Raw genomic sequence first — 20,634 nt, 5'->3', positions numbered from 1 at the left:
GCTCCTCTGTCCAGCTATTGTGACAGCAGTTGCTTTTTTTCGAAAACATGGACCTCGTCTCTTGCCACCACATGTAGACAAGCAGGATATAAACATGGCGTACTGTACGTCGAGAGCCCTCAAACGTTTCATTACCTTGTTGAATTGAGCCCTCCCGTCTCTGAACCTCAGCAGAGAAATCTGGGAATAGCAACGTTGAGTAAGCCATCACCAAAGCATCCCCACAGATTCCTTGTTTTCGAGAGGATAATGTCACAATCCTTGTAGTTGGGCAGTTTGAATAGAAATGTGCGCTCCCTATACACAGAACATTGGAGAAAAGGAGTCTTTCCCGTATATTTGCAGGAGCCACTGTTCAATAAACTGCACCGGATTCTTCCCTTTAGTTTTTTTCCAGAATGCCTATGGCCCCCAATATTAATCCTCTGTATCCCATTTTCCATGTCATCGATGCAGGCAGCCTGTTTAGCGACAGTAACCATATTGTAGTGCACATTACGTTGTATGGGGGCCCAGTCATCCTCCAATGTACTTAATCGTCCCTCCAATGCAGTCGTTCGGCCCTGCGATTTCTGCATGTCTTGTCCGAAAAGAGAGACCATTTTAACACCTTTTATTTCTGATGTCAGAGCTGCTAAAGAAGCGTTGCAGGACATGACTGCACTCATTTGTCTCTCAAAGTAGGTTCTGGGCCTTCAGGGTCAGATGGAGAGACTGACCGCATGGCAGAGCTGCTCGCTGGGGTACTCACATTGTCCCACGGTAGCAGTGGGGTTGCAGGATCTTCCAGCGGGACTATCATTCCCTTCTATGCAAGATCGTCTTCCAGGTCAACCTGCAGAGCTGGCAACAAAAAGAGACTCTTTGGGCATATGCTTGGAGAAAAATTATGGGCAGTCTCCTTGTAGTTCTCCTTCGCTGGACGGGTCTGTCCACCGCCATCTTGGTCAGCTTGGGAAATTTAAAGACATCCAGTGATACAAGCAAATAAGGTGGCCCCAAAGTGCTCAGCCTGGTCGGCTTACCCACAGAGTGACCTTATGCAGAAGCCAATACCCGAAGGTCACTTCCAGGCTATTCCTGCAATGTCCAGATGCAGCACTCCAAAAGCCATGTGGAGCAAAGACTGTTGGATAGCTCCTGCAGCTGTGGAGTCACATGCAGCCACTATGCAACAAGCCCTCCCTGCCCAATCACAAACTGCTTAAAGCGGTGGTTCACCCTGAAAAACAAGTTTCTAACATGCCATTCAGCATACTAGCGCGAGCTACAGTATGCCTTTATATATTTTTTTGGCGCCGTACTCACAGTTTAATCGCGTAGTAAAGTTTTAGACTCCCCGCGGGGAATGGGCCTTCCTATGCAGAGGTAACGTGATTGACGGCCGGCTATGGCGCGTCACGCTTCCCGAGAAGAGCCGGAGTAGGACTCGGCTGTTCACGGCGCCTGCGCACAGACATCGGAGCTGACTGCGCAGGCGCTGTGAAGAGCAAAGTCCTATTTTGGCTCTTCTCGGGAAGCGCGACGCGCCATAGCCGGCCGTCAATCACGTTCCCTCTGCATAGGAACGCCCATTCCCCGCGGGGAGTCTGAAACTTTACTACGTGATTAAACCGAGTACGGCGCCAAAAAAATATATAAAGGCATACTGTAGGTCGCGCTAGTATGCTGAATGGCATGCTAGAAATTTTTTTTTTTTTTTTTTTTTAGGGTGAACCCCCGCTTTAAGTCGACATTTTACAAGCTGGCCTTATTTCTGGAGTTCAGCTTTAAAAGAAAGCAAAAAAAGATAAAAACACTATATAATTTAAAAAACATTTATTAGAGCAACATTGTTACTAGTTCCAACAATACCTTTTAAGATATTGAAAATAAAGACATTGCATACAATTTTCTATACAGCTGCAGTCAGAAAAAAAAATGGGGGATGGAGAATTTAACCGGACAAACCACAGCAACAAAGTAACGACTGTGGAGATGTGTAATTCTGGGCTCATGTTTATAATTCTTATGTTGAATATCAACAGTGATCCAAGTTCCACGTTTATTTTTAATGCACAAACTAGGAATACATGTCTTCACGGTCAGCAGAGTACACCTCACCCTCCTGCAACAAGGCGAAGTTCAAGAAGTGCGAGGGGCGGTGGACTTCATGGTAAAATTCCTTGGGGTTAGCCAGTTGCAACTCATATTTCATGTTTGGATCATGCCTGACACCTAGAAGAACAAAAGGCAAAAACATGAAGAAAAGGAGCAATACGCTCTCCATCAATCAGCACTTTAAGAATACCTGCAGCTGGTGGAATTGTTTTTTTTTTAAATAGTATTAAATCAAAGACTTAAAAGAAGATGTTGCAGCTTACCAGTCCTTGTGGTGAGGAGGCTGCATTTGTTTTTTTGGGGGCTTTTCCCCTAGTTATCTGACCATCCTGCATTAGTGCTCCCACTCTGAAGGAACACAGAGGCAGCTCTGGGTAGCAGCATTGGCAGTCTGGGAGGGGGTTTTAAGATGTACTAGCAGATTTAGATACGCTAACAAATAAAGCCAGCCTCCAGCTCACACTGCAGTTACAGCAACAGTTTTTCTTCTTTTGACAAAGATTTGACATCAATACATAAAAGCCGATTAGCACCCTTCAGTCATAAATGATTTGTTTCAATTCTAACTGCTACATTTGCAGAAGCTTGTACTGTTAATAAAATAACAGACTTACTGGCTGCATCGCCAGACGAAAATAAAGAAAAGCCTAAAAAAGAAAACTATTGAAGCCATCCCATCTAAGAGTTGGTAAGCTGCAATAGAATAAAGGGGTTGTTTTGGTGTTTATTACTGCTAGAACAGCATAAGCAAACACTGTTTTCATCATCCTCCAACTCCCTAGAGCCCTAATCAAATGCAAATCACATTCTGTTAAAACTGCAAATTGCAAAGCCATAATCATTTCCACAATTACGGATGTTAATTGGCCAAAAGGTAACCGCACTGTGGTTCTCTACAGATAACATTAGTGACAAACCCAATCAACTCAATAATGGAGACAATACATACCCATGAAGTTGTAATTCCAAGATGCTTGTCCAGGCACCATGAAGAACCCTAGGAAGCGATCAGATAACAGCATCTGGACTCTTTCATAATGAGATGGTAGGTAGCCTTTTGGGTTGTTCCCTTTATCCGTGTTCTGCCTTCCCCATTCATATCCACTGGGGGTCAGTTTATAAGCAGTTAATGTACAGGAACCAGGGGTGAAGCTGAGGGGGATTAAAAATGCCAGAGTGAGCAGGTACACACTATATATTTTAGCTATAAACTATGTTAAAAAAAAAAAAAAAACACTTATAGTTGTTATACAGAAGTGGGTCAGTTAGATTTTTTTTTCAGTAGATGTGTGACAACCAGCAAAATTCTAACTAAACGTAAATGCATTGTCTTAAAGTGTAACATTTTATTGTGGAAGACATTACAAACCAACCCATACTAACCTGCAGGTAATAATTATAGTTTTTTCTCCATCCCAGGCTGGGTTGTCTGCCATGATTTTAGCATGAGAGGTGACATCTTGTGGAGACAGCTGTGGAGACTCATTTGGCTGTGTGTGAACCCATCCCAGAGGTTCCATTTCCTAAAAATAAATAAGGGAATAGAAACACAAATTAAGAGCAGTAAGAATATACAGAAAGAATGATGCAGCATACAGTGGAACCTTGGATTATGAGCATAATCTGTTTCAGGAGAATGCTCGTAATCCAAAAGCACTTGCATAGCAAAGTGATTTTTCCCATAGAAGTCAATGGAAACAAAAATAATTAGTTTTGCATGGACTTCTATGGCATGCAATACTGCATGTGGCCAAAGGTGGGGGGCGCAGGAGAGCCTCGGAAATACTCGGCTGAACTCGGGAAAAGAGTATTTCTGAACGGCTCTGCACATCGCTGTGGCTTGAATCCTGCTCGTATTGCGAGACATTTTTTTTTAAATGTTCGTATTGCGAAATGCTCGTTAACCGCGTTATTCGCAATTCGAGGTTTCACTGTAGATCTAAAAGAAAAACTTGTTAACTATAGTTATGGTTGACAACCAATTGTAATTTTAGATGTTCTAATAAAACTAAGGCTATCAGCGTTTTGAGAACTGGTGCACACATTTACAAAAAGGGTTGTAAACTTTCTATGCATGAAGGTGAATAACCTCCTTTCATGTAGCAGCCCCCCGAGCCCCACCTTTCACTTACCTGAGCCCTGTAATTCCTGCGACAGGAACTAGCACACCAGCTATGGGCGGTGTCTTGTGTCCCGATTGAATAGATTGATGGCAGCGCAGCCATTGGCTCCAGCTGCTATCAACTCCAATGACGTGGGGCACAGTCCTGCCGTCTGCGTCAATAGACTGCAGCAGGACTTGGGAGCGCACACACCCCCACGGGTGTCCTAAAGGAGAGCACTTCTCAGACGGGGCACTCGAGAAGGAGGAGGAGACACCAGCACCGCTGAGGGACCCCAGAAGAGGAGTATCGGGGCCATTCTGTGCAAAACCAACTGCACAGAGGTGGGAAGTATGTGTTTTTTTTTTCTTCTCACACACAGGTTTAGTAACCCTTTAAGAACACTTTGAAAATGTTCATTATGTGAGGGTGGAGGTCATTTAGAGGAGAATAATTTGGTGGAAGTGTTCTATATTTTGTAACAATTTTGCAGTATCCATACGCTTTAACAAGCGCACCATTTACAAGCATGGGCTTTTCAACCCAAGAACATTAGGTGGTGGATTCTGGTCACTTACTAAAGAAGGTACTGCTAGGTGGTGTTCACACCACAAATAAACACTAAAATGTCTAAAACCTACCTTCAAATACTCATGCTGGGGCAGCTGATTAGGCAAGTGAACAGTTTGGTGAGTTCCCCACTGTGGAACCATCACAATACAACGGATCTCCTTCACTTGTGGATTATCTGGTGGACTCACTCCGTACAAGTAGCCTGCGATCTAGACACAAAATGTAAAATTTAGAACATACGTAGTAAAACATTTAGAGCAAATGCCATATCACCCCATTACATGTAAAGGGTAATAAGCAGCAAAATTAATAAACCTTAACTAATCTTTAACATTTACAATTTAGCGTTTATTTTCTTACAGCATTTTCTTGTAACCAACATACACAGCTTTGGCGATTTAATGAGCGTGAACATTGTTCCAAGCACAAAATTGAAACTGAAGATAACCTATCAAAGCATCAGTTTTTGAACCATTAGACACAACTATCAAGACTGCAATATTCATGTCATATGTCATTTGTAATGTGCAGTTATGTAAATTGTATTGATGATACAATGCTTCATCTCTGTAGGATTAAAGCTGGCAATCGCATTGGAGCGCAAACTGGCTAAATTCTGGAGTTGCCAACGAACATGGCAACAGATATTTAATGGCTATGTTGAGTACCAGATCTATGTGTATGCATGCTTCTATTGTCCCACGTAGTCTTTTTTCTTTCCCCCCCAGGACAAATTGGGCTTTTAAAAGAAGTATTTATTTATTTTAACCATTATACTTACCTAGGTGGATGCAGCAGCGGACCTTTTTTATTTTTTTACAGTCGACAATCTGCTTTCTTGTAATAACAACCGATGGGGCTAACCAGCCGCTCGATTGTTATCACAACAGAGGGAGGTGACGTCCCTCGCCACTCTGCCCAGGCTCTCCAGTCCTACTGGGAAGGCCGAGCGACCAGCCGTCACATCCGCTGTCTGGCCGGAGACCCGAACAAAAGCCAGAAATCGGTTTTGATCAGATCTTGGTTCTAGAGAGACATGGAAGCAAAGTCACAATGTCACTTTTGGTTTACTGGACCCTTAAAGACACCAGATTTAAGAAAATATCAGTATTCAAACAGCCAAACTTGGCGTTTTGAATGCTTTTAAGTGCAAAGGAGGGATTTGGGGTCTTATCGACCCCAGATCCCTCCAAAAAAAAAAAAAAAAAACATTTTAAAGCACCGCATCCCTCTGTGCTTGTTCGCCAAAGTAAAAACGCAGATTTAAGTCATGCCTGCAAATGTAAACAGTGTTACAACCACACATGAGGTATCGCCACAATCTTTTAGAGCAAGAGCAATAATTCTAGGTAGATAGACCTCCTCTAACTGTTTAAAATCGTAGGCGACGCTTTATTTTTTTTAAAGTACCGTCGTTCCATGAGTTCGCGCAAATTTAAAGCATGACGACATGTTAGAAATTTACTCTTATGTCACACTAAATACAGTGTGACATAAAATATTGAAACGACCGCAATTTTGTTCTCTAGGGCAGTGATGGCGAACCTTGAAGCCCTAGGTGTTTTGGAACTACATTTCCCTATGATGCTCATCTGTTATACTATGTAGTGTAGTTGAGCATCATGGAAAATGTAGTTCCAAAAGCATCTGTGGTGCAAAGGTTCGCCATCACTGCTCTAGGGTCTCAAAAAAAAACCTGACATGTTCCCTGCAAGCTTTCTTTAGTTTGTAAACAGTGGTTTGGGGAGCCAGTCTGTATGATGAGGCCACAATTTAGTGTGCCAAGAACAAGATTAGAGATGTTTTTGGGATAAATTCTGGTGTCTTTGGCAGACTGGATTGAAATACACTTTTGTATCAGTGATCAAGCCAAATTATAGTACACTCAGGACAAGATTAACAATTATGATTGTTTAGTAAGCCAGTCCACCACCTCCTTTGCGTGCTGTGGTTGGATAGAACGGGCAACATCACTAAACAGAGACAAATGTGCCCTACCTGAGGACAGGCCACGTCCACTTTGGACACAGATGCCGCTGGCCCCCTCATAGTGGCATGGGAATGTCTACCTCTCCCTGTTGTCTTCCCAGATATGATGGGGAGGCTCATTACCCAAATTAAATTGAAACTGGGAAATGTGTGATTGGATGCACTTTATTGCATAAGTGGTGTTTTATACACTTCAAATTGAGGACTGCAGCTGATAGAAATGCAAAATCTATATAAAAAAAAATAAAAGAGAGAAGGATAAGACAGCACTAGAGTTACATTCCGATTAAAGCATACCTGAGCTCGCAGATCTGAAATGCAAATAAACTTCTTCAGCACATTCTTAGGCAGGATGTATGTGTAACCAGTTTCCTTGATATCATCAGATGACACATAGATGTGGTTGGTTCGCAGGTGAAGATTTGCAGCCGATATAGCTCTGCAAAATGAAGGAACATTTTATAGAATAGACACACACTGACATTTCAGTCACATAAACAACTACCCAGGAACCATAATAGAACCGTGACTGAAAATATAAAAGCATGACTTTAGCATTGGAAGACTAAAGCTTCGTACACACGATCGCATTTTCATCGGAGAAAGCGTAGAACTTTTGTCCGAAGGGCGTTGGCCAGGAACTTGTATTGCATACAAACGACAAAGAATTGTCGGCCAACAAAAACTACGTGGTTTTTCAGCTCTTTAGCACCACCCTTTGGGCAACTGCTAATGTGGTGTTATGGTGAGCATTGCTTCTGAGCATGCGTGTTTATACGTTGGAGTTTTATCCACCGAACTTGTGTACACACAATCGGAAAATCCAACACACAAATTTGTTGGCAGACAATTTTAAAAGCATGCCATCCCACATTTGTCCGTGGAAAATCTGACATTTGTCCGATGGAGCATACAAACAGTAGTGCTTTCAAACAACAGCCTGTAATCACACAATTCCTGACGGATAATCCAATCGTGTATACAAGGCTTAAAAGTCTGAGCCAGAACTCGTATTAAGTGCGACTAAACAGAGAAGCAACATAACAAGAGATTTCAAAGAAAACGATTGACAAGTCAATTCTGAGCTGCTAGAAGTTGTACCTGACACGCCATTCGGTCTTTGAGGAGAAGGTCTGCGTCTCGTAGTTACTCGTGGTTGAAGTGATGATCTCATCTCCATGTTTGTTAACAGTGCGTGTTTGGGTAGCAGTGAGCTGAGACTGTTCCTTTGTCTGCTTCTCAATCTCAGCAATCTGTTGCCTCTGCTGGGATGGTGCAGAGATTTCCATACCCAAAATGATATCCCTGATTTCAGACTGAGTTAGGGATGCAACATTTACACTGAAAAACAGAAGGAGTCACGTGTTTAGATTGCACAACACAGACAGTTTTGCCTGACACAAATATATAGATGTCCAGGATTTATTCTATTTAGAGAAAAATATTAAACTCACTAGGTAAATGGTAAGAATATAGCAGTGTGGAGGAAGAATGGAAGACAGGTGCCTCTAGCACACTGCAGCTTGAAAAAGCTCAGCAGAGGTTTTTTTTTTTTTACCGATATAAAATGCAGCCCATTGTTTACAGGTATATAAACAAGCGCTGCATATTCCACAGTTAAAATAAAAAATTGTTTTTTTAAATATCTATATTCCCAGTCAGTATTTTGCATGTGCAAATAAAATAATTGCGTCAAAAATAAGGCAGATGCTCAAACATCAGTATCGTGTGCCTCAGAGGCCTAAGTGCCAAGCTCCATTGAGGTGGAACCTACCATCCATCTGCACCTTACCCCTGCATCTCATTTATATTTTACTGAAACAGATATGGTGACAAATAGGCTTACAATATTAGAAAAGTTATGTCTTACTTGTTTTTCTTTCCGTAGTCAGCCAAGATCAGATCCTTTAGCTGAACTTCTACCTTGATCCATTCCTCATCAGTCAGTGTGGGCCAGATATGATGAGGTTCAGTGATTGTCGTCTTGTCTGGCTTTAGGATGACTTTTGCACGGTCATTGTTGACATGCAATGCTCTCAGAATTAGAATCAGTCGAGAGAATGCCTGCAAGGCAGATTATAGTAAATTAACGAAAATGACCAAAATAATAATATTAACTGACCTATCAGTGGTCTTAAAATATCATGATCCTGCCCAAGTACTCCACTGTTGTACATAAGGCTAGAACCACACATTCTAAAAACAGCCATTCCAGTTTTACAAATCTTAGTGCCAACAATACGAGAATCACATACTGTGTATGAAGAAATGGTCTTCAGCCAGTCATCATAGAGATTGAAAAGAACCATCTGGGGCTCTGTTGCTTTAAGAATCAAATCTCCAAACTTTTCCACCTTTAGACAGGCCTGGAAAGGCAGTTGCAACTCAGAGCCTTTGATCACGATGTTTGGGAAGTCAAGCAAATGCACCTGAAATTTACAAAAAAAAATAATGAAATTTTCAATGAGAGAGATGCAGAACTAGAAAAACACCCTTGCAGCAAATTCACGTGGGAGGTTAAACAATGGGTTCTTACCTCAAGAGGATCCAACATGCCCTTCCTGGTGACAATGATCTGTTTCGGCTGTTCCTCAACTGGCAAAGATCGAATCAAAGCAGCAACTTCTTCTGCAGTCTTCCACTTGGCCAGCTACATAGGGGTAATCAATTGCACATGGTAAAGAACAAGTTTACGTAAAGTGGTTCTAAAAAGTAGACATTTATCTTAATGCATTCTATTCATTAAAATAAAAACCTTGTGGTCAGCAGCCCCCCTGATACGTACCATGTCTGAATGGACACAGAGCAGCGGCTCAGCTATCCCCATAGCAAGTTGCTTGCTGTGGGGGCACTCAGCAGGAGCAGTCGTGAGGGACCCAAGAAGAGGAGGATCTGAACTGCTCCGTGTGAAACCATTACACAGAGCAGGTAAATATAACATGTTATTTTAATTTAATATCACTTTAAAGCAGAACTTCTCTCAAAGTGGGGGGGGGGGGGGGGGGTTCTGCTTGCCCCCCCCCCCCCTCTAACTTTTGAAACTTTATTTTTGCTGAATCCCTGGACAGAAATGTGTCCCATTATTAAAAAGTCAGCAGTTACAGTATGTGTAGCTGCTGACTTAAATTTGTTTCAGACTGAAGAACCGCTTTAAAAGTGACACTAAACTATGTATGTGAAGGGGTAATGGGACTTTAAATGAGGCATCACATTGTAGTTGGTAGAAATAAATATATATATGATCTGAAAATTGTTTTAGATAATTTTAGTTTGTTTTAATGTCATAATACCCTAAGGGTAGTCCAAGATATTTGTAAGCATATTATATAGATAAATAATTTTTAATACAATCATAAGAAGAATATTAATATGATATTTGTAATAGATCTCATGCAAACAATCAATGGACATTAATTAATTCATGGTCGAGATAAACTTGTATAGGCACCTATTCAAATATCTTCCACTACCCCTAGAAGATTAGGACATTAAAACAAACTAAAATTAGCTAAAACAATTTTCAGATTATATATAAAATTCTACCAAGTACAATGTGATGCCTCATTTAACTGCTTGCCACCCGCCCATCGTCAAATGACGGGTCTGGGACAACGCTATATGACAGCGTTCCAGAATGGCCGCACTGTGTTGCTAGGACACGGCGTGACCCCGATCTCTAAAGCGCTTCATCAGCAGCTCTTTAACCATGCGATCAGTTGTGTCCAATCACAGACAGTCACATGTAAACACAGAGATGCCGGTAATCGGTTCTCCTCGCCTCACACTGACAGTTGTGGCGAGGAGAAAAGATCAGCGGCATCTCCACGCAGGGGGACATCTAGGGATGTAATCAGGGCACCAATCAGTGCCCTGATTATAGTATAGAAATTGAGTGTCACCAATCAGTGCCCACCACTGCCACCAATCAGTGCCCATTAGCACTAAACCCTCTTGCTGCCAGGTGCCTTTTTTGCACACGATAAAATGTACATATTAGGCCTGGAGAATGAAATAAATGGTTGTAGTTCCAATTTTGTAGGTCACATATTAGGTTATCAGATGTATATTTTTTTGTTAACAATACACTTAAGTTAATTTTAGTTCACACACTTGTCACAGAGCTAATGTTTTAATTAATAAAAGAGGGAGATTTACACAGGAAAGATACAAGGGTGTCCTTTATGACTCCCTGAAAATATCAGCGGCACACAAATCAAAAAGGTAAAGCTTGACATACTGTCAACATTATATTCAGAGACCTACAACTTTTAAAAGAAACCAAAAAATGGAAGTCATCTTACTTCTGTACAGGTGTCTGTTAATACAAGAACAGTAAACAAAAACAAAAAAAACACGCCAATATTTTTTTTTTTAGAGACAAAGATTAGAGAGCAGAGCTAGGATAGAGGGAAGCCAAGCCGACATGTGTATATGGCACTCATCTATACACTCAGCAACCTACAGGGTGCGCCATTTTATTCTGACCATTTATTCCTATACCAATTTATTAACTCTTTAGCTGTATGGCTGATCAGATGTCCGTTGTAGCAGATTCGCAGCATTCGACGAATGTCAAATCCAGGTATTTTCTCCCACGAAAGAGCGCTGCAGATTATTCAGCAAACTACGCCATGTCAGGTCCCTCAATCGCTGTCTTCTGGGGGAGACAAGTCCCAGAAGACAGCGGGGACCATTCAGAACGCGCAGCGCGACTCGCACATGCCCAGTAGGAAACAAGCTGTGAAGCTGCAATGCTTCACTTCCTGTTTCCCTTACTGAAGATGCCGGTGGCAGCACGCGGAGCTGAGGGACAGGATGGCTTTGGATAAGGACATGGCGGCCTCCCTGGACAGGCAAGTGTTCTTATATTAAAAGTCAGCAGCTACAGGATTTGAAAAATTTACACACTTTTTTTTTTTTTGACTAGTCATTTATACATACATTTAGTGATAAGCGGCAAGCTTGACTGTACATGCAACTGTCACCAAACTTTCGGCACAGAGTCACTCACTGGTAGAGGGAGCCTGTTTCCTAAGATGGATGCGGATCTAAGCACACCACTGGATTATTACCAATCACATCAGAATGGCATAGTGGCGGGTGGCTAAACACGACAATATTTTAACTTACTCGGAATGCATGTCCTTTAACACCTGACTGCCATCCAATTCAGGCAGATGGGAATCCCCATCAGTCTGTTCGTAGCAGACAGGATCAGATTGGATGTCACAGGAAACTAGAGGGTCCACTTGAAAAACTGACAGGCAGACCCAATCGGTCCCCCAACCGCCCCGCCCCCCACAAACCGTGTGAAAGGGTCATAAAACCTCATATTTCAAAAGCAGATGCTTGAGTAGATAAGACTGGTTCTATTTTAGGCTCATTTCAAACATACCTGACCCAATCGCTTCTGTCCTGCCCAAACAGAGGTGTGAATAATCTTCAAGAAAAGCTGTCCAGTCCTGGGGTTAAAGATGAAAATAGCCCCATTTATGGGCTTGGTTGTCAAGTTACCTTCAAATGTCTAAAAATGAAGAAATAAATAAAGGGAACGTGAATTGTCTGATGTATAAAAAAACATTTTGTTACTATTTGCGACATACACATATGAGCTGTACCTTGTGGATGGTTACTCTGTACACATTGGTGTCATCCACAAACCAAATGATCTGATTGGAGAAGAGCTCGCCATAGTTCTGAGAAGACAGATAAGGCTCAGTGGGCTCTGAGGAGTACAGCTGCAATCCCTTACGGATACGCTCACGCAGCACATAAAGAGCAGGGTTAGCCTTCATTATCTTGGCCATTGCTTGCTGAATAAGAGGTTTCCCACCAGGAAACCAATTCCCATAAGCACTGAAAAAGAAAGAAAAAAAAAAATGGTTGCTCACACAAATTACAATTTACTCATTCCAGCCAGTAACTTCTGTGATGTGTGAATATCCATGAAGGCGACATTTGCTCACCTGTGGAGATTATAAGCCAGGTCTATGGCAATCAGCACACCAGTAGGTGATGGGTAGATACTCATGTTATCAGTGGTATAGTCCAGAAACTTTGCACGGGCATATCGTTCAATGTCATGAGAGTCATAGTCTCCCCATCTCAACTGGATATCAATCCAGTACTTCTGTGTTGTTGTGCTGTCCATGACATCCCTAAACGGAGAATATATAAAAACCACTAAGTTGACTTTCGACATAGTCGTTTGCTAAATCGGTATCTTATAATAATAAAAAAAAAAAGTAGTAAAAACAAAAACATGCAAAAAAATTATATATAAAACGTACTTGGAGTCAGCCAGTAGAGAAGGACGAGAGACATTCCACTTATAGGAAGCGAATAGCAAGATATCAGCACAAGATGAATTCATCTTATAAGACTTTCTGGGATGGATGGTCTCCTTCTGGACAGTCTCAATCTCTAGTGCATCCAGCTCTTGGTCAAACACCTGAACCACAAAAATAACAGGAATTACTTAGTCCGAACTATATAATAATAAATAAATCAATCAGGGCACACAAACATTTTAATGACTCACCTGGCACAGATCCATTACAATGCTCTCATGGATCTTTTGCCACAAGTGAGCCCTGAAAATCTGAATCAAAGAGATCTTCAAAGTGGGAATTTTGCCGTGCATGAAAATGCCAGTCAAATCCAGCTGCACCTGGAAACCAACATACACCTACAAAACACAAATTTGGGGGGGGGGGGGTTAAACAAAAGATAAATAAAAAATAAACAAAAACAAAACCACACAACACAGCAAAATCTCTAATGATAAACATACATTGGCTCGGTTGATTGTAGGGGACCACCAGAGAGTGAACCTTCTGTTGGGGATCTGATTCAAACCAGATCTCTGAGCATTGGTTAGTTTCTTCCATTTCATCGATTCCTCAAAGCCGCTGGCTTTTTCCCTGGTAAAAAAATAAGATAAAAATGATGGACCATAACCGATATACGCCAACAAATTTTTTCCACAAACACTTCTGTTGCAATGTAAATTTAATTGCCTGTTTATTAGCTTGTCAAATGTGCAATTTTTCCAATTAAAAATGTACCACTGTCCCAAGACTTGCTGCTGAAGCTGGCCATGCACTGTACGACCCCTTTCACACTGGGGCGTTATTTCAGATGCTTTAGTGCAAAAAAAAAAAAAAAAAAAAAAAAAAAAAGACGCCTCATCTGCAATTCCAATGTGAAAGCCTGAGTTCCAAAAAAGTCCTGCAAGCAGCTTCTTTGCAGCGCTTTAGGAGTGGTGAAAACACTACCCCTAAAACGCCCCTTCCCATTGAAATCAATGGGAAGCGCCTTGGCAGCGCTTTGTGGGCACTTAACCATTTATTCGACCACTAGCGGGCCTGCGAGCGCCCGGAAAACTGTAAAGCGCCGCTAGTTTTAGCGGTGTTTTTCGGGCACTGGTAGTGTGAAAGGGCCTGTGTGTGTGTGTGTATATATATCACAATAGACTTATATTGATTGGTTTGCGCAAAGTTATAGCATCTGCAAAATAGGGGATAGATTTGTGTCATTTTCAATATTTTTTACTAGTAATGGCAGCGATCTGTGATTTTTAGCGAGACAGAGTGGGCCCTTTTTTGGGATCACTGATCTTTATACAGCGATTTGTGCTATAACTAGCCACTGAGGACTGTATAAATGTCACTGGCAGGGAAGGGGTTAACACTAGAGGCAATCAAGGATTTAAAGTGATTCTAAACCCCACTTCATGACTTGCCTACAGGTAAGCCTATAATAAAGCTTACCGGTAGGCATAAAGAATATCTCCTAAACCTGTACGGTTTAGGAGATATTCCCCCCGAAATGCGCCACTGATTGCAGCGGCGCATGCGCAGCGGGGATCTTCGGCTAAAGGACCGGCAGCCGCCGGACATTGAAGAATTGAAGTCTCCCGCGCGCATGCGTGGGAGTGACGTCATTGCCGCTCCAGCCAATCACAGTGCTGGAGTGGCAATACCCGGAAGACACGCCGAGTCAAGATGACATCTCGCTCGGCGAGGACCAGGTAAGTTCTCTTCACCTCGTTCCGAGGTAAGCATTTCATAATGAGCTAATATGCGGTGCATAATAGCTCATTATGGCTTTTGCCTTTCAGGTGAAAAAAAGAAAAAATTTATCGCGGGTTTACAACTGCTTTAAGTGTGTTCTAACTGTAAAGGGGGGGTTGGTGTGTGAGGGAATGGGCTGGTAGGCTCAATACAGAAATCACTAGGAACAGCAGATCTGTCATGTCTCCTGTCAGAAGGGGGAGACGCCTTGTTTGCAAAGGCAGATCCCCATTTCTGCCTCTGTATACCACAGTCGCGGGACGGACAGAGTCGGCCCGACGCGCGAGCACGCTCCAGGCCTACAGCTTCAACGATTTGCACAGGAGAGTCGACCTGCAGCTGGTCAGCAAGCGGTTAACAGCCAGTTGGATAAATATTTAAAAACGGCTTTAACCACTTCAGCCCCAGACCATTTGGCTGGCCAAAGACCAGAACACTTTTTGCGATTCGGCAGTGTGTCGCTTTAACTGACAATTGAGCCTTTGTGCGACGTGACTCCCAAACAAAAATTTACATTTTTTTTTTACTTTTTTCTATAATAAATATCCCCAAAATGTATTATATATATATATATATATATATATATATATATATATATATATATATATATATATATATATATATATATTTTTTTTTCCCTCCTCAGTGTAGGCCGATACGTATTCTACATATATTTTTGGAAAAAATAATAATAAAAAAAAAAAAAAAGCAATGTGTTTGCGCAAAGGTTATAGAGTCTACCAAGTAAGGAATCGTTATATGGCATTTATATATATATTTTTTTTTTTTTTTTTACACTAGTAGTGGCGGCGATCACACGAAGAATGGGGAATACTCGTTTACATCTGCCCACAGGAGCCATTGGGTCGACGCATATATATGTGAGCTGGATACTGTTAAGGAACAAAAAAGGTAGACCTTCTTACCAGAAGAGACCTTCCCATGTGGGGAAATATGTGCCTTTGAACAATGTGTGCTCCAGAATCCCCTCCACTCCTCCAAGTGCCTGGATCATATCTGTACGGTAGTTATTCAAATTCCAAAGCTTTCCATCATGACGTTGATGTGTCCACCAGAATGGATTCTGTTTTAGTACCTGAGGGGGGAGAAATAAAATAAAATGTAATTCACAGAAACATGAAGTATATGGAGAATCATGTAATCAAAACTAAATGACTTTTAGTACCTGATATTGTTTGAAGTCTGTACGAACTCTCCAGCCCTTGTCATAGGCCAGGGTGTGCCTGTCCTTCTGGAACAGGGTGTTAATTCGTGGAATGCCTCGATCCCAAGAATCCTCCAAGTCTTCCAGTGTAAGACGTCTGAAACAAAAGCATACATAAAATGTTAAAAAAAAAAAAAAAAAAACACACAACTTGGCATCAAAAAGGGACAAGCTTTACAATATTCACCTGTTCTGAGCGATGGCCTCCTGCCTTTTCAGAGCGTATTCAGCCCAGACTCGCTGAGAGTCAATGAACTCGCTCTCCCAGGGCTGAATGTAGCGATACAAGTTAGGGATCAACTGATCCTCCTCATGACTCATACCCGAACGGAAATGGGTGATGCCAACATCTGTCTGCTTCGACCACCTGTTACAAAAATAAATGAGGTTACGAAGAAATACAATGAACAGTAATATTGCACACATTCCTTTAAGTGTATGAACAACCTGGAGTTTATTATACAAGCTACACCAATCAAAGAAATTTCAGTTTTGGAAATATTTTACACTGATTTAAAAAAAAAAAAAAAAAACACATTACCTGAGGTCAGACTGTGGGATGAGCACGTGTCCCATAGACAACATTCCTAAACCACCAAGCTCTTTGGGTGTGTAGAAGACCACAGGAGGGAAACGACTGGGCATCTTAGAGTTCAGACCAATCTTAATTCTGGTTTGGATTTTGTTTTCACATTTCACCAATAGATCAAGCAACTCTTGTGTGTTTACCACAGCCTCACGGAAATAAGTCATCAGGCCTATCAAGGCAGTATTCCACTTGTTCACAATCTGGGCAAACAAACAAAAGGATTACCTTTGATGCAAACATTGATAAAATCTCCAATAGAAATCTTGCGTGTACATAAGCAATCTAGTTCAGCCAAATCCTATGAAAGTTGAATCAGCCTGGGTTCATACATGTCAGAACCGATCTGTGGGTGTCAATACTTTTGTATTGACACCCACACCAGGCCACTTTCTGCGATTCGGCACTGCGTCGCTTTAACTGACAATTGCGCGATCGTGCGACGTGGCTACCAAACAAATTTGGCGTCCTTTTTTTCCCACAAATAGAGCTTTCTTTTGGTGGTATTTGAGCACCTCTGCGTTTTTTAGTTTTTGCGCTATAAACAAAAATAGAGCGACAATTTTGGAAAAAAATTATATTTTTTACTTTTTGCTATAATAAATATCCCCCAAAAATATATTTGAAAAAAAATGTCTTCCTCAGTTTAGGCCGATACGTATTCTACATATTTTTCTAAAAAAAAAAAAAAAAATTTGCAATAAGCGACATTATGGCGGACACTTCGGACACATTTTTGGGACCATTGGCATTTTTATAGCGATCAGTGCTATAAAAATGCATTGATTACTGTAAAAAATTCACTGGCAGGGAAGGGGTTAACACTAGGGGGCAAGGAAGGGGTTAATTATGTTCCCTGGGTGTGTTCTAACTGAAGGGGGGGGTGGGACTGACATGGGGAAATGACAAATCGTTGTTCATACATGGTATGAACAGACGATAGGTAATTCTCCCCCCCCCCCCCCCCTTGACAGGACCGGGAGCTGTGTTTATACACACACACACACACACACACACACACACCTCCCGGTTCTTGCTCTGTAACGAGCAATCGCGGGTGCCCGGCGGGAACGGCGAGATGACGTCGATCTAAGCTTACATAGCAGATAAAACATTAAAACCCGACTAAACTGGCTGAAAATATTTGCTATACTATAAATGACAACCTACCTTCGTAAATGTAGTGGATCCTGACGCCATCAGAATTTGACGAACTCTGTTGTGGAATCTCTGCATGGACTCATCATCTACTCGCAGGAAACACTGAGCTGTACGTTCTTTGGTCACCTACAAAAGTAATACATTAGCCTATATCCCAAGTCAAGTGCAGCAGGCAGCAAAAGCAAAGAGCTACTATGAAAGCAATTACTTCTTACACCAATCACAGTTGTAAAATAAAATACAATACAAACTGAACTAGTTTTGCAGCCAACAGTTTATTATCAGGAATACCTCACAAGGGCTCATTTCACAAAGACTTACACAAGCCTACAGTTACTATGTTAATTTCCACAAATCTTTTAGTGTTAACTAGATAAATAATGCAAGGCCGAATGTTGTAGAACAAGGACATAAAAAGTGAGATGCAAACAACCGAGTAGAAGAGACATGGAGAAAGTCAGGAGTTACTCAAAAAAAAACATATTTGTAAACGCTGAAGATTATATGTGGCAGGACAGCAAAGTATAATAGTGACCTTGCGCCAATTGGCCCTCATGAAAAGACAGAAGAGAGATGAAAAAAAGACAGGGAGGGGCATCCTGTAGTCTGCTTGAGGTATTTCACACCATTAGCCAACTAAATTGCAAGTGTAATAATAGAGGTCTATAAATGGTAGTTGGGAGAAAAAGGTTTGACCCCAGGGGTCCAGATTGCATCAAAGTTGGTCATTCTATACAATACATTTTCAGTCATCTTTGCAAATTGTCACCTCCTTAAAGGGGTGGTTCCCCCTAAAACAAATTTCTAACAATACATTCGTAAGACCCGTTACACTGCGGGTAGGCTGGCTTTTGTTTTGTTTTTTTAGTACATACCTCGATATCGCCATTTCGTCCCTTGGCGGTGGGCGTTCCTAGTTGATTGACGTTCCTCCGACGGGCACATACGTGACGTCACGACTTTCCGAAAGAAGCCGAACGTCGCTGCGCAGGCGCCGTATAGAGCCTACTCTATACGGCGCCTGCGCAATGACGTTCGGCTTCTGTCGGAAAGTCGTCACGCGCAGTATGCGCCCGTCGGAGGAACGTCAATCAACTAGGAACGCCCACCGCCAAGGGACGAAATGGCGATATCGAGGTATCGAGGTATGTACTAAAAAAACAAAAGCCAGCCTACCCGCAGTGTAACGGGTCTTACGAATGTATTGTTAGAAATTTGTTTTAGGGGGAACCACCCCTTTAACCCAAATGGTACTTTATTTTGAGCCATGTGACTGCAAATCCAAAAATCTGACTCAACTGAAAACTCATTAAAAAAATTATCCATATACTGGCGTGCCAAGCTTTCCGATTTAAGCCTATACTGGATAAAAATAAGTTCCCAATTGAACCCCCCCCCCCTTTTTGAAGAAATAGCAGGACCACTAACTCAAACCCACCCAAGTTACCAAACATGCTCTGTGTAAACACCTCTGGGGAAAATAATCCATGTGTAATAAATGCATATTCTATGCTTCCTATAATAGAAAGCTCAACTATACAGTTGTCCAAACATCTCTACTGTATGAACATGCCTGAAAGTGTCCAATTCGATATCATTTAGTGGCTGCAGTCACTAGGTGGATCATATCTGCTACCAACTGTAATTTTATGTGTGCCATCTGTTGGTTAGCACAGTCCTAAACAAGTTTCCTAAAAAGCCGACAACCAAAAGAATTAGGCAATGCAATTCAAACTATTTTACAAACATCTCTTAGGGCTGTATTTTCTAGACTGGAATGTGTTGGATTTTAGGTCTTCATTCCCTTTTAAATGCACAGTCACATGAGAATAGGTTGTTTTCTTGTGCAGGACAGTACTCTGTTCTGGCTTTGTGGGCGGTGTCTTGCATTTTACAAATGCAGGCCATTTCTTTATAAATGTTTTACTAGCTTATTGACATGTCAATAAAAGAAAATGGCAAAGAATGCATTTTTCTGCACCACACTCAAGGGCTTTGTTTTAGTTTAAACAGGGGAAATGTAAAATTATTTTCTGTGCATCATTGAAAAGACCTGCATCATTCTAGTGCACAAAAACTGATGGTCTTTGCATATATAGTGTGAATGAGCTATAAAACAAAATGACTAAAGAGAAGCATGATCTTAACACTGACCCCGATTACATTTATCACGTATAACAAACCTCATTCTGCAGGTTCCAGACTCCATCCTTATGAGTGAATTCCTCATAGCTTGTACGACACTTGGGCAAAATTCGGCACTCAAATCCGCACATGTTGAAGAGCAAGTTGGGGTTGTCTTTACTGTACACAGACACAAAGCTGTTCTCCCATTGTACAGTAGTGACAGAACGAGGAAGACGGTTTTTAATGTCCCAGAACACAGCGCGGCCACTAAGAAAATATTAAAATAGTTAGTCTGGCATAGGATGTTAAACGGTTTTCAATAATAGTTTTTTTTATGTATACACATATTATAAAAGGCTCTTGTAGATGTGAGTTTTCCTGCATTTGGAGTGCATTTTAAACACAGTTCTGCAGATTACCATTCACTTTTGATGTGTGGTGAAGAAGCTGCATTTGTCCTGCTTTGTGTATCTTTGGCTGCAGAAGGTATGTTAGTGGTGCAGGCAAAGTGGGTCAAGTGCAACCTTTTGCGTTGAAATGCTTTTTAAATAGAAATGTTTTGAAATGCAATATAAAGCATTTGTCAACATTGCATACCTACACATGTCCTGAAATGGTACACAGCTAATGAAAATGGGGAAATATTTTTTATGTTGGAAAACTCGCATCACCACAACAATAGCTTTTATCTGGCAA

At 41.5% G+C, this 20,634-nt stretch overlaps 1 protein-coding gene and 1 non-coding gene across 2 annotated transcripts in view; both read right to left on the bottom strand.

Moving 5' to 3' along the window:
* Window positions 1-1,803: 1,803 nt before the first annotated feature.
* PRPF8 (pre-mRNA processing factor 8) overlaps window positions 1,804-20,634 on the bottom strand; it is a 36,212-nt gene continuing 17,381 nt past the window's right edge. Inside the window, exons 23-43 of the mRNA XM_040338383.1 lie at window positions 19,995-20,205; window positions 17,821-17,937; window positions 16,606-16,853; window positions 16,252-16,431; window positions 16,026-16,161; window positions 15,766-15,935; window positions 13,558-13,687; window positions 13,306-13,452; window positions 13,055-13,215; window positions 12,731-12,922; window positions 12,383-12,620; window positions 12,160-12,288; window positions 9,301-9,414; window positions 9,020-9,193; window positions 8,635-8,828; window positions 7,866-8,105; window positions 7,062-7,203; window positions 4,844-4,984; window positions 3,484-3,623; window positions 3,050-3,252; window positions 1,804-2,217 (exon numbers count right to left, since the gene is read on the bottom strand). Coding sequence (XP_040194317.1) covers window positions 2,063-2,217; window positions 3,050-3,252; window positions 3,484-3,623; window positions 4,844-4,984; window positions 7,062-7,203; window positions 7,866-8,105; window positions 8,635-8,828; window positions 9,020-9,193; window positions 9,301-9,414; window positions 12,160-12,288; window positions 12,383-12,620; window positions 12,731-12,922; window positions 13,055-13,215; window positions 13,306-13,452; window positions 13,558-13,687; window positions 15,766-15,935; window positions 16,026-16,161; window positions 16,252-16,431; window positions 16,606-16,853; window positions 17,821-17,937; window positions 19,995-20,205 — 3,562 coding nt within the window. The 3' untranslated portion in view covers window positions 1,804-2,062. The remainder of the gene's footprint in view (window positions 2,218-3,049; window positions 3,253-3,483; window positions 3,624-4,843; window positions 4,985-7,061; window positions 7,204-7,865; window positions 8,106-8,634; window positions 8,829-9,019; window positions 9,194-9,300; window positions 9,415-12,159; window positions 12,289-12,382; window positions 12,621-12,730; window positions 12,923-13,054; window positions 13,216-13,305; window positions 13,453-13,557; window positions 13,688-15,765; window positions 15,936-16,025; window positions 16,162-16,251; window positions 16,432-16,605; window positions 16,854-17,820; window positions 17,938-19,994; window positions 20,206-20,634) is intronic.
* Window positions 11,741-11,865, bottom strand: LOC120929777. The gene has a single exon (XR_005747477.1). It is a non-coding gene; the product is annotated as a small nucleolar RNA SNORA65 (small nucleolar RNA).

This window comes from Rana temporaria, chromosome 2 (assembly GCF_905171775.1).
Source record: "Rana temporaria chromosome 2, aRanTem1.1, whole genome shotgun sequence".
In the NCBI taxonomy this organism is placed as follows: Eukaryota; Metazoa; Chordata; class Amphibia; order Anura; family Ranidae; genus Rana; species Rana temporaria.
This window is presented reverse-complemented; position numbering and strand designations above follow the sequence as displayed.